General features: G+C 41.5%; 1 protein-coding gene across 1 annotated transcript in view; it reads left to right on the top strand.

Annotated features, from left to right (window-relative positions):
- The window catches only part of LOC122733693 (integrator complex subunit 6-like), a 73,334-nt gene that overhangs the window by 53,247 nt on the left and 7,935 nt on the right, over positions 1-12,152 (top strand). Inside the window, exons 11-16 of the mRNA XM_043974305.1 lie at positions 863-957; positions 2,007-2,117; positions 4,727-4,945; positions 7,400-7,526; positions 7,680-7,822; positions 10,773-10,998. Of these exons, the coding sequence (XP_043830240.1) occupies positions 863-957; positions 2,007-2,117; positions 4,727-4,945; positions 7,400-7,526; positions 7,680-7,822; positions 10,773-10,998 (921 nt within the window). The remainder of the gene's footprint in view (positions 1-862; positions 958-2,006; positions 2,118-4,726; positions 4,946-7,399; positions 7,527-7,679; positions 7,823-10,772; positions 10,999-12,152) is intronic.

The raw sequence follows: 12,152 nt of genomic DNA on the forward strand, positions 1-12,152 counted from the left end.
TCATTATTTGTCTTTTAAGACCCTCCCCTCATTTGGCTTTAATTGCTCAGGTGCTCAGTGTTCTTATTACAAGAGAAGCAGGGCTTGATTTGTCCAGGTCAGAGTTCTCTGATGGAATACAGGAAGGCAGCTGAAGTATAGCCAGAGAACCAGGCTGCAAGTCCCAGCCATGCCCCTTATTAGCCATGTGGCCCAGGGAAAGTCCTTCCCTCCTCTGGGCCTCAGTTTCCTCTTCTGTAACATGAAGTAATGGCACTGGATGACCTTGAAAGGGCCCTTGCTCCTCAGAACTGGCGAGCCCTTCAATAGATGAGTTCCTTAAGTCAGTATCAGTCTGGTACAAAATAGATATTATAATTATAAAAATCAAGTTAATAAAAGGAGGAGGGGGTGGGTAATGATTTTTGTAATGGCATAAATTGATTGAGATGAATCCATAGATTCATTTAGTTTCCAAGCATTTGCTTTTTCACACACTATCAGAGAATATAATTTTTATTCTTTAACCTTTCAAATTAGGGCATTAATGAGAGAAATGCCTTATTATGTAAAATCATCACTCTGAATTTCAGTCCTGATCAAAAACAATTAGAATAGAGCTTCACTGACCCCCCCCCCCACATCCATCCGTTTTCTTCTCAGTTCTCTACCAGCCCTGGTGTCACCGTCACTAGCAGCCTCCTGTTGCCATGGTACCTCTGTGTCTCCAGGCTCACCCTTCCCCCAACTCAATTTGCCCAGATACAAGAATTCTCAGTCACAGCTCTGAACATGACGACAATACGGATTTGCTCATTTGAATAGATGTTGAAACTCACAGTTGGGATAATGCAATCTTTTCTCATTTTGTTTCCCATAATAGATGAATTGTTCAAGGTTCACAAGCTTAATCCAAGCCCGAAGTGGCGTCAGGAGTTTGACGAGTACATAAAATCCATGCCTGCATATTTCCTATCAGTATGTAAAAGAAAAAGAAAAAATATATATAAAAATATATACATGTATATACGTGTGTGTGTGTGTGTGTGTGAGAAATCAAAGAGATGGTTACTGGTCCCAGAGATTGGTGACGCATGAGCTCCTGACTGGTAATATGATTCTTCGCCATGTTACCTTGCATAGCAACTGGAGGGATATGCAGTAATTTGTAATGTCATGAAGGCACAGAATGCAGCTTTTCTACTATTGGGTGAAATAGGATTTTTGCCTTTTTTCCCCTCTTCATTTGTCTTTTGGTGCCCTGAAAATTTTAAGATGGCTCTCCTCAATTTAATTTAAAAACCCACATTCTGGGACTGGGACCATGCCCTTTGGATTATAAGAATAAATGTATCTATGTTCACATACTCTGTGTGTATCATTGGTGTTTTACCTGCTCTCTCGAAACAAACACACATTAGTGCTTAATTAAGTGTAAGGTACTGTGGTAGGTACTCACTGGGGGAGGGCAAGGATGGCCAAGAAGCTGTCTGGTCTGTCTGTTCCATTCTCTTTTTTTTTTTTTTTTTTTACAAATTGAGGCCTCAAAATAGGAAACTAGTTAGGATAATGTGTTCAGTTCTAATCTGGTGACATGCTAAACTAATTTCACCATCTAATTCATTTTCAGGATTGACTGGAGGGAGAAACCTGAAAGTTAGGCCCCTCCATCCATCCATTCCTTGGTTTACATATATAGGGAAAGAAAATAAGCATCATGACCTTTGACTAATAACTGGGTCCAGGGCCCAGAGATGGAGAGCCAGCAATCTGTTGTTTAAAGTTGCTCTCCCCTTTCTTCTGGTGTTTTTACTTCTCTGTCCTGTCCTATTTTCATTACACCTTAATGTCTCATGTGTAGCTCTGTGCATGTGTGTGTGTGTGTGTGTGTATATATATATACATATATATATATATATATATATATATATTTTACTTCTGAGTAGTAAATCATGTCCTTAAACTGCATGTTGAAGTATTTTAAGTTTCACTCTGTTCACATCATTGTGTGTTTTGTTCCCTTATAGCCATTAAAGAAAGCACTAAGGATGATGGGAGCTTCCAGTATTTTAATAGAAAATTTAGAATCTGGACTTAGTTACAGCGTCATCTCTTACCTTAAAAAACTCAGCCAACAGGTAGTATTTTTAACTTGAATTTTAATTTTTAAAAATTGTAAATGTAAACCAAAAAAAGGCTCTGCCCTTAGAAATGTTTGTCTTTTTACTCAGTTCAATATTATTTTATAAATATGTATGAATCTATACCTTCTGGATCATTGACAATGAGATTCTCACTGACCCTTGAAGTCCAATTAGGAATTTGTTAGTAGCATGTGCCAACCTCTATTCTGCTGCCAGCTTGTGTTAAAGCATCATCCCAGTGGTAACTCTACTGTGCTCTGAGAGAGCCAGAGGCTCGGCAGAACCATTGCCAGAACCAGTCTGCTGGGCCATGTTTTTTTCTCACCTTAGATCTAATCTCTAAGCTCTGGTTTCGAGCATCCCTTGTTTGATTTTCTTTTGGTTTATTCCAGACCTCTGGCTAGGTGTAGAAATCCCTTCACTCTCCGATCATCTGTCACTTAACTAGCTTAGAGTGGTGCCACCAAGTTAAATGGCTTTCCCTCGGTGATGGTCACACAACAGGTCTGTCCCAGAGACTGCCTCTTCCTAACTCCAAAGGTGACCCTCTCTCCATTGTGCCCCATTGCTTCACATTCTCCTTTTAATGGGCAATTTTAAGGCATCATGTTATTCCCATTTTATGTCAGGAAACAGGCATAGACTCAACGAACCTCCCAAAAATGGAGGTTCAGGGAGGGACCAGCCAATCAGAGGAAGAGGCTGAAGGGGAAGAGGGTGCTTCTGGTGTGAGAAATTCAGGAGCACCATGAACTTGCAGGGTGAAAAGGTTTTTCTGGCATGGTAGAGAAAGTCTAGAGAGTCAGGAAGGCAGCCTGGGGACATACTTAATTCCAGTGGGGACTATAGCCCAGAATGATTACCAAGAATGCCCTGGCCAAGCTGCAAAGTCTTCAGAATTCCTTCCCACACACTGACCACAATAGGAAAAGGCAAGGGAATAAGCATTTAAGTGTCTACTATGTGCCAAGCACTACGCTAAGTATTTTACAAATGGGATCTCATTTGATGTTCACCACAACCCTTCGAGGTAGGTGCTATTATTTTTCCATTTTACAAGTGAGGAAACTGAATCAGGCAGTCATTATGTGACTTGCCCAGGGTCTCACAGCTAGGAAGTATATGAGACTGGATTTGAACTTGGGTTTTTTCTGACTCCAGGCACAATGCTCTGTGTACTCTGGCGCCACCTAGCTTAGCTTTCTATGACACAGTATGTCCAACAATCAAAGATTAGTGAGTGTGCTTTTCTAAAACTTTTTGTTTTCAAGCAAAACTTAGTTTGAAAAATTGAAATCTCTACTTTTCCCCTGTGACATCCACTGGTCATGTCACTGTGAGCAAATCATTGAACTTCTCAGAGCCTCAGCTGACTCTCTAAGACTACAGGTGTTGGAGAGAAGGTGCTGACTTGCATTAACAAAGGACTTCCTCCTTCATTCTACACTGAGATCACTTATCCAGTTTTTTCAAAAAGGAATTGGTCGGTGAACCCTAAATGCATCCCATTTGAGGAAGTTTAGCCTTTTTTTAGAGGCTGCCCAAGTTCAAATCCAGCCCCAGACACTTACTAGCTGTGTGACCCTGGACAAATCACTTTACCGTTTGCCTCAGTTTCCTCATCTGTAAAATGAGCTGGAGAAGGGGTAGCTAGGTGGCGCAGTGGTAAAGCACTGGCCCTGGACTCAGGAGTACCTGAGTTCAAATGCGGCCTCAGACACTTGACACTTACTAGCTGTGTGACCCTGGGCAAGTCACTTAACCCTCATTGCCTGCAAAAAAAAAAAAAAAAAAAAAAAAAGAGCCAGAGAAGGAAATGGCAAACCACTTGAGTATCTCTGCCAAGAAAACCCCACATGGGATCACAAAAAGTCAGATACAACTGAAAATGCCTGAACAACCTTTTTAAGAGTTTGTTATGAACCATACCTTTCCTGTTAGTTTTTTCTTCTTATAATTAAATCATAATGTTTCCCCAAAGTAGGAGCTTTGGAAAGATTGGTGGACCTGGAGTCAGAGGAACAGGTTGGGCATCCCTCCTCTGCTTCCTACTTGGTCATTAGTGAGCAAGTTATTCAGCTCCCCTGGGCCTTGGGTTCCTACTCTGTTAGTTGGCTAAGATGCCCTCAAAGTTCTCCAAAGTCTGGAAATTAAACCAGTTATTATTGAAGACATTTGTCTTTGTGCACCCCACTGGGCAACAGCACTCCTACCCAATGGTTTTAGTTGTTGTTCATGCCATGGAGAGGAATGGTTGCCTTAGGAGAAACGTAACGATTGTCGCTTGTTTCAGCCATTTAGGATAATACTGATGATGCAGAAGGGGAAAAGGAAGTTGAGAGTCTCCTGAAGTATTCTTTTTTTAAAATTTTGTTTTTGTTTTGTGGGGCATTGTGAATTAAATGACTTACTCAGGGTCACACAGCTAATAAGTGTCAAGTGGTGGAGGGCAGATTTGAACTCAGGTCCTCCTGAATCCAGGACCCATGCTTTGTCCACTGCACCACCTAGCTGCCCCCCCCCCGAAGTATTCTTTTATACATTGTTGACTAAACGAAGATAAAGTAAGTCTGTTTTCATGTGCTATCTGCTTTTTATTTTAGAGCAAAATAGAGGTGGAGAAAAGAAATGCATTGGTGGGGAAGAAACCTCCCTCTGAGGGCGGAATCAAAGTGAAGACTTTCTTCGTTGGCTCCCCTATGATTTCTGGTGATGACTCTGAGCCACAAGAGCTGCCTGAGTCCTCAGAGGATGCTCCCGTTAGCCTGATAGAAATGAATAGAAGACAATCATCCAGCTTCGAGTTAACGATCCAAAGCAAGGTGAAGCATCCCAATCAGCCATCACCTACCATTTCTAAATACCTCCTATTTGTCAGGCACCAGGGATGAAAGTACAGAGAACAAAACAACTCTACTTTTTTTTTTTAAGTGAGGCAATTGGGGTTAAGTGACTTGCCCAGGGTCACACAGCTAGTAAGTGTTAAGTGTCTGAGGCCGGATTTGAACTCAGGTACTCCTGACTTCAGGGCCGATGCTCTATTCACTGCACCACCTAGCTGCCCCACAACTCTACTTTTAAGGGACTCACATTCTAACAGGGGAGATGACAAGAACCAAAATATTTGGAGCAAAAATGCACAGCCAAAATGGTTGAAGACCAGGTAGTTTGGGAGGGAAGGCACTAGCTGTTTGGGAGAAATCAGGGAAGGCTTCATGCAGCAGACAGTGGCTGAGCTGCATCTTCAAGAAAGAGACTCTTGAAGTAGGAGGGAAGGAGAGAGAAGATGCCAGGTGTAGGGGATTGGCCAATGTAAAAGCATCAAGACAGGAGATAGAGGGTGTGGTATGTGAGCAGCAGAGAGGAGGCCACATGAGCTGTATTGCTCAGTTGGACAGGGAGAGTAATGTCCACTGAGGCTAGAATGATAGGAAGGAGCCAGTTTGTGGAGCAATTTATATTTGATTGTAGAGAGACAACAGGGAATCACTGGATCTGGTTGAGTAGGAGTGTGATATATTCAGGTCCCTGTTTAATTTACTTTGGCAATGTATAGAGGATAGATCAGAGAGGGGAGAGACATGAGGCAAGGGAGACCAGTGTGGACACTGTTGCGATAATCTAAGGGAGAGGTGATGAGGACCTGAGCTAAGGCGGTGGCTGAGAATGGACAAAGGGGGTTGATCAGAGCGATGGGGCGGAGGTAGAGAGGGTCAGATTTGGCACTGGGGGTTGAAAGACAATGGGGAAAATGCTGAGGCTAGGAACCTGAGCCACTCAAAGGATGGTGATGCCCTCTGAAATAAGGAAGTTTAGAAGAGGGGCTGCTTTAAGCATTAGCTTGAAGGCATGAATGTTTTCTATAGAACCTGAGATTTGGAATAGCAAGAATCCTGCTTTACAGCAAGCTTTTGGGCATCTACTTGGAAAGCCCTAATTAGGAACTGGAATAAATCTAGATATTGACTGTTCTTACTGACTTGTTTGGAAAACAATATTTTCCCAAGAGTTGGATTTTGTTAAAAATAAGTTTTATTGATGCCCTTGTTTTATAGTCTTTCCTGGAATATACCCTCCCCTCCCACCCCCTGGAATTGAGCCCTCCCTTGTCACAAAGGAAAACTATACCCGAACAAGAAGTTAAAGAGATCCAGTGATCTTGTCTAACAATGTATACAACATCCAGCCCTAGTATTCTCTTGTTATCCTGTTCTAGAAGAGCAAAATAGGATCATCACTCTAGAACTAGAAGGAGCCCAGTCTCTTCATTTGAAATTAGAAATCTTACAAAAACGAATGTTGAAAACTATCTCTATATGTAACTGGAAAATAATAAAATATTTTTATAATTTAAAAAAGAAAGAAAAAGAAGAAACCTGAGGCTCAGAACTAGTATTGAAACTCAAATCCTGTCATTCCAACTTTGGCATTCTTTCAGCAAGTTATCTAGGGGCAGCTAGGTGGTGCAGTGGATAAATCACTGGCCCTGAATTCAGGAGGACCTGAGTTCAAGTTTGACCTCAGACACTTGACACTTACCAGCTGTGTGAACTCGAGGAAGTCACTTAACCCTCCTTGCCCTGCAAAAAAAAATTTTTTTAAAACAAGTTATCAGGGGCAGCTAGGTGACACAGTGGATAGAGCACCGGCCCTGGAGTCAAGAGTACCTGAGTTCAAATCCGGCCTCAGACACTTAACACTTACTAGCTGTGTGACCCTGGGCAAGTCACTTAACCCCAATTGCCTCACCAAAAAAAAAAAACAAACAAAAACAAAAACCAGGTTATCTGTTCTAGACCATTAATGGTTTTCAGTTCTTCAGAGTTTGACTTGCTTTCAATATTTTCATTTTCCTTGTTATTATACTATTTAACTAGTTTTGCTCCCACTGATTTCACTCTGTATCAGTTCACATAGGCCTTCCTATGTTTCCCTAAATCCCTCATATAGTAGTTAAGAGTGCATGGGGGGTGGGGCAAGGTCGGTGGCGAAGTGGATAGAGCACCAGCCCTGGAGTCAGGAGGACCTGAGTTCAAATCTGGCCTCAGACACTTAACACCTACTAGCTGTGTGACCCTAGGCAAGTCACTTAACCCCAATGGCCTCACCAAAAAAAAAAAAAAAAGAGTGCATAGGAAGTTTCAGAGTTAAGGCCAGAGATCAGGAATTTCCTCCCATATATTAAATCACTCTTAACCATTTTACCCCAATTGTGTTCATTTTTTGTACAAAAGCATCTATCCTAATCGGCATTCCTTACCCTTTGGCTAAAACAGGACACAAAACCTCCTCATCTGTACAAGAATCCTTATGATATTCCTCGGAGCTGTCTTTTAGACCAGTTAACTAGAATGAGAGCCAACCTGCTTAACACCTACACAAATGTTGTTGGACAAAATGAAGGTAAGTGGACCGTGAGAGCAAGTGTTGGCCGATTTCTACGTTCACAGAGAGGATTCTTGTTTGGGGAAGTGTTGATCTAGATGGCCTTGGAGGTCTCTCTTAACTCAACTCCTCTGTGCTGCGGTTGATGGCCTTTTTTCCATGTCCTCACAGATCACTCTCATAGTATTCCCATTACACAAATGGGCAACTACCAGGAATATTTGAAGATGATGCCCCCTCCCCTTCGGGAGATTGATTCAGACCAGCCAAAAAGACTTCATACATTTGGAAACCCTTTTAAGCAGGATAAGAAGGTAAGTGAACTAGCCCCATTTTTGCCCAAACAGATAATCTGAATTGTCTTCCTTTTGTTTTGAGGGAGGGGCAATTGGGGTTAAGTAACTTCCCCAGGATCACACAAGCTAGTAAGTGTCAAATGTCTGAGACCACATTTGAACTTGGGTCCTTCTGACTCCAGGGCCAGTACTCTATGCACCTAGCTACTCCTCCATATTACCTTTCTTGATGATATCCTTATTCGTCAAAAATTGTCCTCTTTTGGAGGGCCAGAAATGACCTCTGAACTGGTGTCAGTTTACCAATGAAAGAAGGCCCTAATTGGGGATGGGGATCCTGTTGTTTCCTGATCAGTGCCATCAGCTTGTTTATTGCAAAGCATTGTCATTCTTAGTGTTGGCTGTGTGGTAAATGAATGATCCTGTATAGACAGTTTTTTTGTGGTGGAGAAAGGGAGTTGAGAGAGGCAAAAGGCATAGGGATGCTGACATTGATCATTATTATTTTAGTTGGTTATCCTATTTTTATCTATGCTAAAGGAGTGTACCAGTGGCATGAATAATCCCAAGTAACCAATAGTCTATTCCATAATCAAACCCCAATTAATTGGATTCCAAGTATTCAAAACTCTCAACTGGCATTTCCACAAGCACACATACCCACCTCTTGCATCCAACATTTATGAAGGAGAAAATGCCAAAGAATATGCTAATAATGGGAATTTATTCCCAAAGCAATCTCTCTGGTATACCCAGGGATTAGTACAGTTTCAGGCCCAGTCTCTTACTTCAGTTGGTCCCAACCTTTGCAAGTATGAAGACCCTTTTTTAATGGTAAAACACAATGTAAGCCCCACATTGTGGTAGAGTCCTATGGTACTATTTTACTCTTAGGATCTGGTAGTTAGGAATGTACAAAAGACTATTGTGACCTCACTAATTCTTCTCAGTGAATTTTCATTTGTTTAGTCCCAGCTGCACGTGCTACCTGCATTTGTAAAATAGTCATGCATGTTTGTGAGACATGCAGTCCAAAAAGCAGATAGGTTTACTTATTTATGGACTCAGATAATAGATTCCTGAACTCCTTACAATAACTCAAGGGCCCAGATGTATAGAAACAACTAACTGGCTGTCCTTTACCATGCACTAAACATATCCTGAGTGACTCTTTTGTACACAGCCAGAGACAGAAAAGCTTCATAGAGCTTTAGGACAGAACTAAGACCCAGATATTTGGATTTCTTTCTTTTATTTGGGCCCAAGATCAGGGATTTCTTTTGGGGTAGGGAATTCTGTTAGGAAAGTCCCTTCCCCAAATGCAGGTGAACAAATAAGCTGTTAACTTGGGGCACTGAGAGTTGCTTCACAGAGTAGTATGTGAGGGCCCTGTGGAAATTTATTGCTGCCCCAATGTAGGCCTTCCTAGAGGAGGCCGAGCAGGAGGACACGGAACCCAGTTCAGGGACAGAGTAGACAAATTGGATTGGCCCTGTCCACTGCAGTGCCATCTAGCTGCCCCTTATAATATTCTTTTGGTTTTTTTCAAGGCAAGAGGAAGGTGTGTTCTTGAGGGATATGCTATAGTTGACCACATCTTTACAGCTACATAATTGACTGAAAGGTTTAGAGAATACAAGATATTCCTGTGTTTGTTTATTGACTTAAAAAAAGATTTGATTCAGAAGTGCAAGGAACTTCCCTTAGGGTGCTTCTCCAATATATTTCAAAGTCCCATAAAATTTAGAACAGCTTTGGCCTAACCTGATATAAGAAAAATCAGGTGGGTAAAGAATGTCTGTGGTCAGACTATTATTGACAAATAGATGCAGGGCCCACAGAGCTTGTCCATCAGCATAGATATCTTGAAACAGATACTACAGATGGACTAAAGGCAGGACCTAGAAATGAATAGGAAGAGAAGAGGCTAGACAGCCTTTTGGAAACTGCATAGTGCTTTTAATGAGGCTTTTTGACATCAGTATTCTTCCAGTGATGCTATATGGCTATGAGTCAGCATACTGTAGTCTCTGAAGAATTCAACCTGAGCATCTTCCAGAGAGCAATGGGACAGTCCATGGTGGCTGTGAATAGGCAGCAACATTAGCAAGCAGTTACACTAGAGAAGTTGTATATAAAAAGGAAATCAGAGGTGTGGGCAGAAAAGGAAGTTGACTATTTATGTTGGGAGAGTTAGGGTCAACTGGGGGATAACCCACATGCTCTACTGGGGTCTATGCAATGGCTAGAGAGCTGGGGAAGGCTCCTGGCAAAGAAGTACTAAAAAGTCAGTATAATTCAACTTAACTTAGCAATGATTGACATTTAAATAAATGACTTTCAACAAAAGGAAGGAAAGAATTTAGATAGGGCTGCACCAACCTTAAGAGGACCTCATTACCACGTAAAGGAGTCTGACCATCATCTACAGCTTAAGATCAATACTGTGATTATTGATCTTCTTTATCGTCACTTCAAGGGTGGGGTGGGGGGCTGCTTTTAAAGCCTTGAATCAGCACAACCAAATTACGTTTATTAGCTTATACTTAACTAACCAGAAAGGGGTACTGATACATTTGGGGGTAATAGTTCACCCTAAGGATTAAAATAGAGCTATATTGTTTAAAAGAGATAACTAGTGCATAGATAAATGAATTTTGATTTTTTTAAAAAATGGTTAACCAGAATATATCTCATTCCCAATTACACGTGGCTTTAGATTGCACTACCTATATATTTTACAACAAATTCATGTTCTCCCTCTTTTTCATTTAGATGAATGGTCAAACTAGTCTGCTTTTCCCTGGGCATGTGAGTAGAATCATCAAAGCACAGTTCCCCAGTACAGCCAATTGGAGTTTTGTGTAAAGAAGCAAAATATACAACCCAAATGCAGTGCCTTGGGCATTGTGTTGCATTGCATTGTGCTTTTGTTTTCTGTTGTAATTCATTTGTTAATGCTTTTTAGGATATGATGATTGATGAAGCTGATGAGTTTATGACAGGGTCTCCACACAAAGCTAAGCGCTCTGGAGAACGTCACTCTCTGGGATCCCCGAAAAAAAAGCGAAGCTCGTCTCCATCCCCTGGATCAAAGAAGTCACAAACTGCAAGCACCAGTGGAAGAGAACAGTCATCAGCCTCCTCAACGGTGACATCTTCAGATCTCAAAAAACCCGTTCCATTAAACAAAGGTATAGTTCATAGTTCTGGGCTGGTGACCATTTTCCTTGAGCCTTCCGGAAGAGTTAGACTTGAAACTTTTTAGTAAAATGTTGCTGTTTCAGTACTCTTCTTCCCGTCTTAGCCTTCCCAAACTGCAGAGTGACCACAAGAGATGGTTGAGCATACTATTCATGTATTGTCTTCACATGCCTGGCAAGTAGCTTATGGCTCTAGCATAGCTGGAGTTCACCTTTGTATTCAATAAGCCTTTATTAAGCACCTTTGTTGAGGCCACTTGCTAGGTGCCGGTTTGAACACAGGGCTTTACACATATATGCGTTTATGTTTGTATACACATATGTATGTATATACACAAAAATTATATGTATATATAAAGATATGTATGTATAAACATACATACACACACACAATCTTCACTCTGCCACTTACTACTTCTGTGATCATGGACAACTCATTTCACTCCCCTGTTCTGTCATCTCTATGATGTTGCTCTTCCCTCATCCATGGCTCGGTCATCAGTCCTGAACGTGTCTTGCCTTAGTTCCTGTTCACACTCATTACATAGCCATTAGCAGCAATCAACATTGCCCTTGCTGATGTCTTTCAAGCGCTCTTCACCCCTTTCTATCTTGATAGTAGTGGATGATTCTTCCTCATGATCATCTTGTTCTAATCCACCCCAATCCCCAAATAAACAGGCATCATTCTTTAGAATGTGTAAAGATCACTCCCAAGTCTTCCCCAAAGCTTCGGCTTGCTTTGTCAGCCCTCATTCAGTCAGACATGAGCCAGTTTCTATTGCGCCACAGCCCATAGGCCATGTATTTTGTAGACACCATCGTTTTCTCCTTTTTATTAATTTCTTAGTATAATCCTTCAGCATAAAGCAACAAGCCTCTGACAATTTATGTTTGCACTGGAGAAGTCAAAACACTCTGAGGCAGACCAGTGCAGTTCCACATTTTTTTTCATAGCTTATAAAATGCAAAGGATTAGACATGAAGCCAACAGATTGGGTACTTACAAATGGTGGGCTTTTTTTTTTTTTTTTTTTTTTAGTGAGGCAATTGGGGTTGAGTGACTTGCCCAGGGTCACATAGCTAGTAAGTGTGTGTTAAGTGTCTGAGGCCAGATTTGAACTCAGGTACTCCTGAATCCAGGG

This window comes from Dromiciops gliroides, chromosome X (genome assembly GCF_019393635.1).
Source record: "Dromiciops gliroides isolate mDroGli1 chromosome X, mDroGli1.pri, whole genome shotgun sequence".
Taxonomy (NCBI): domain Eukaryota; kingdom Metazoa; phylum Chordata; class Mammalia; order Microbiotheria; family Microbiotheriidae; genus Dromiciops; species Dromiciops gliroides.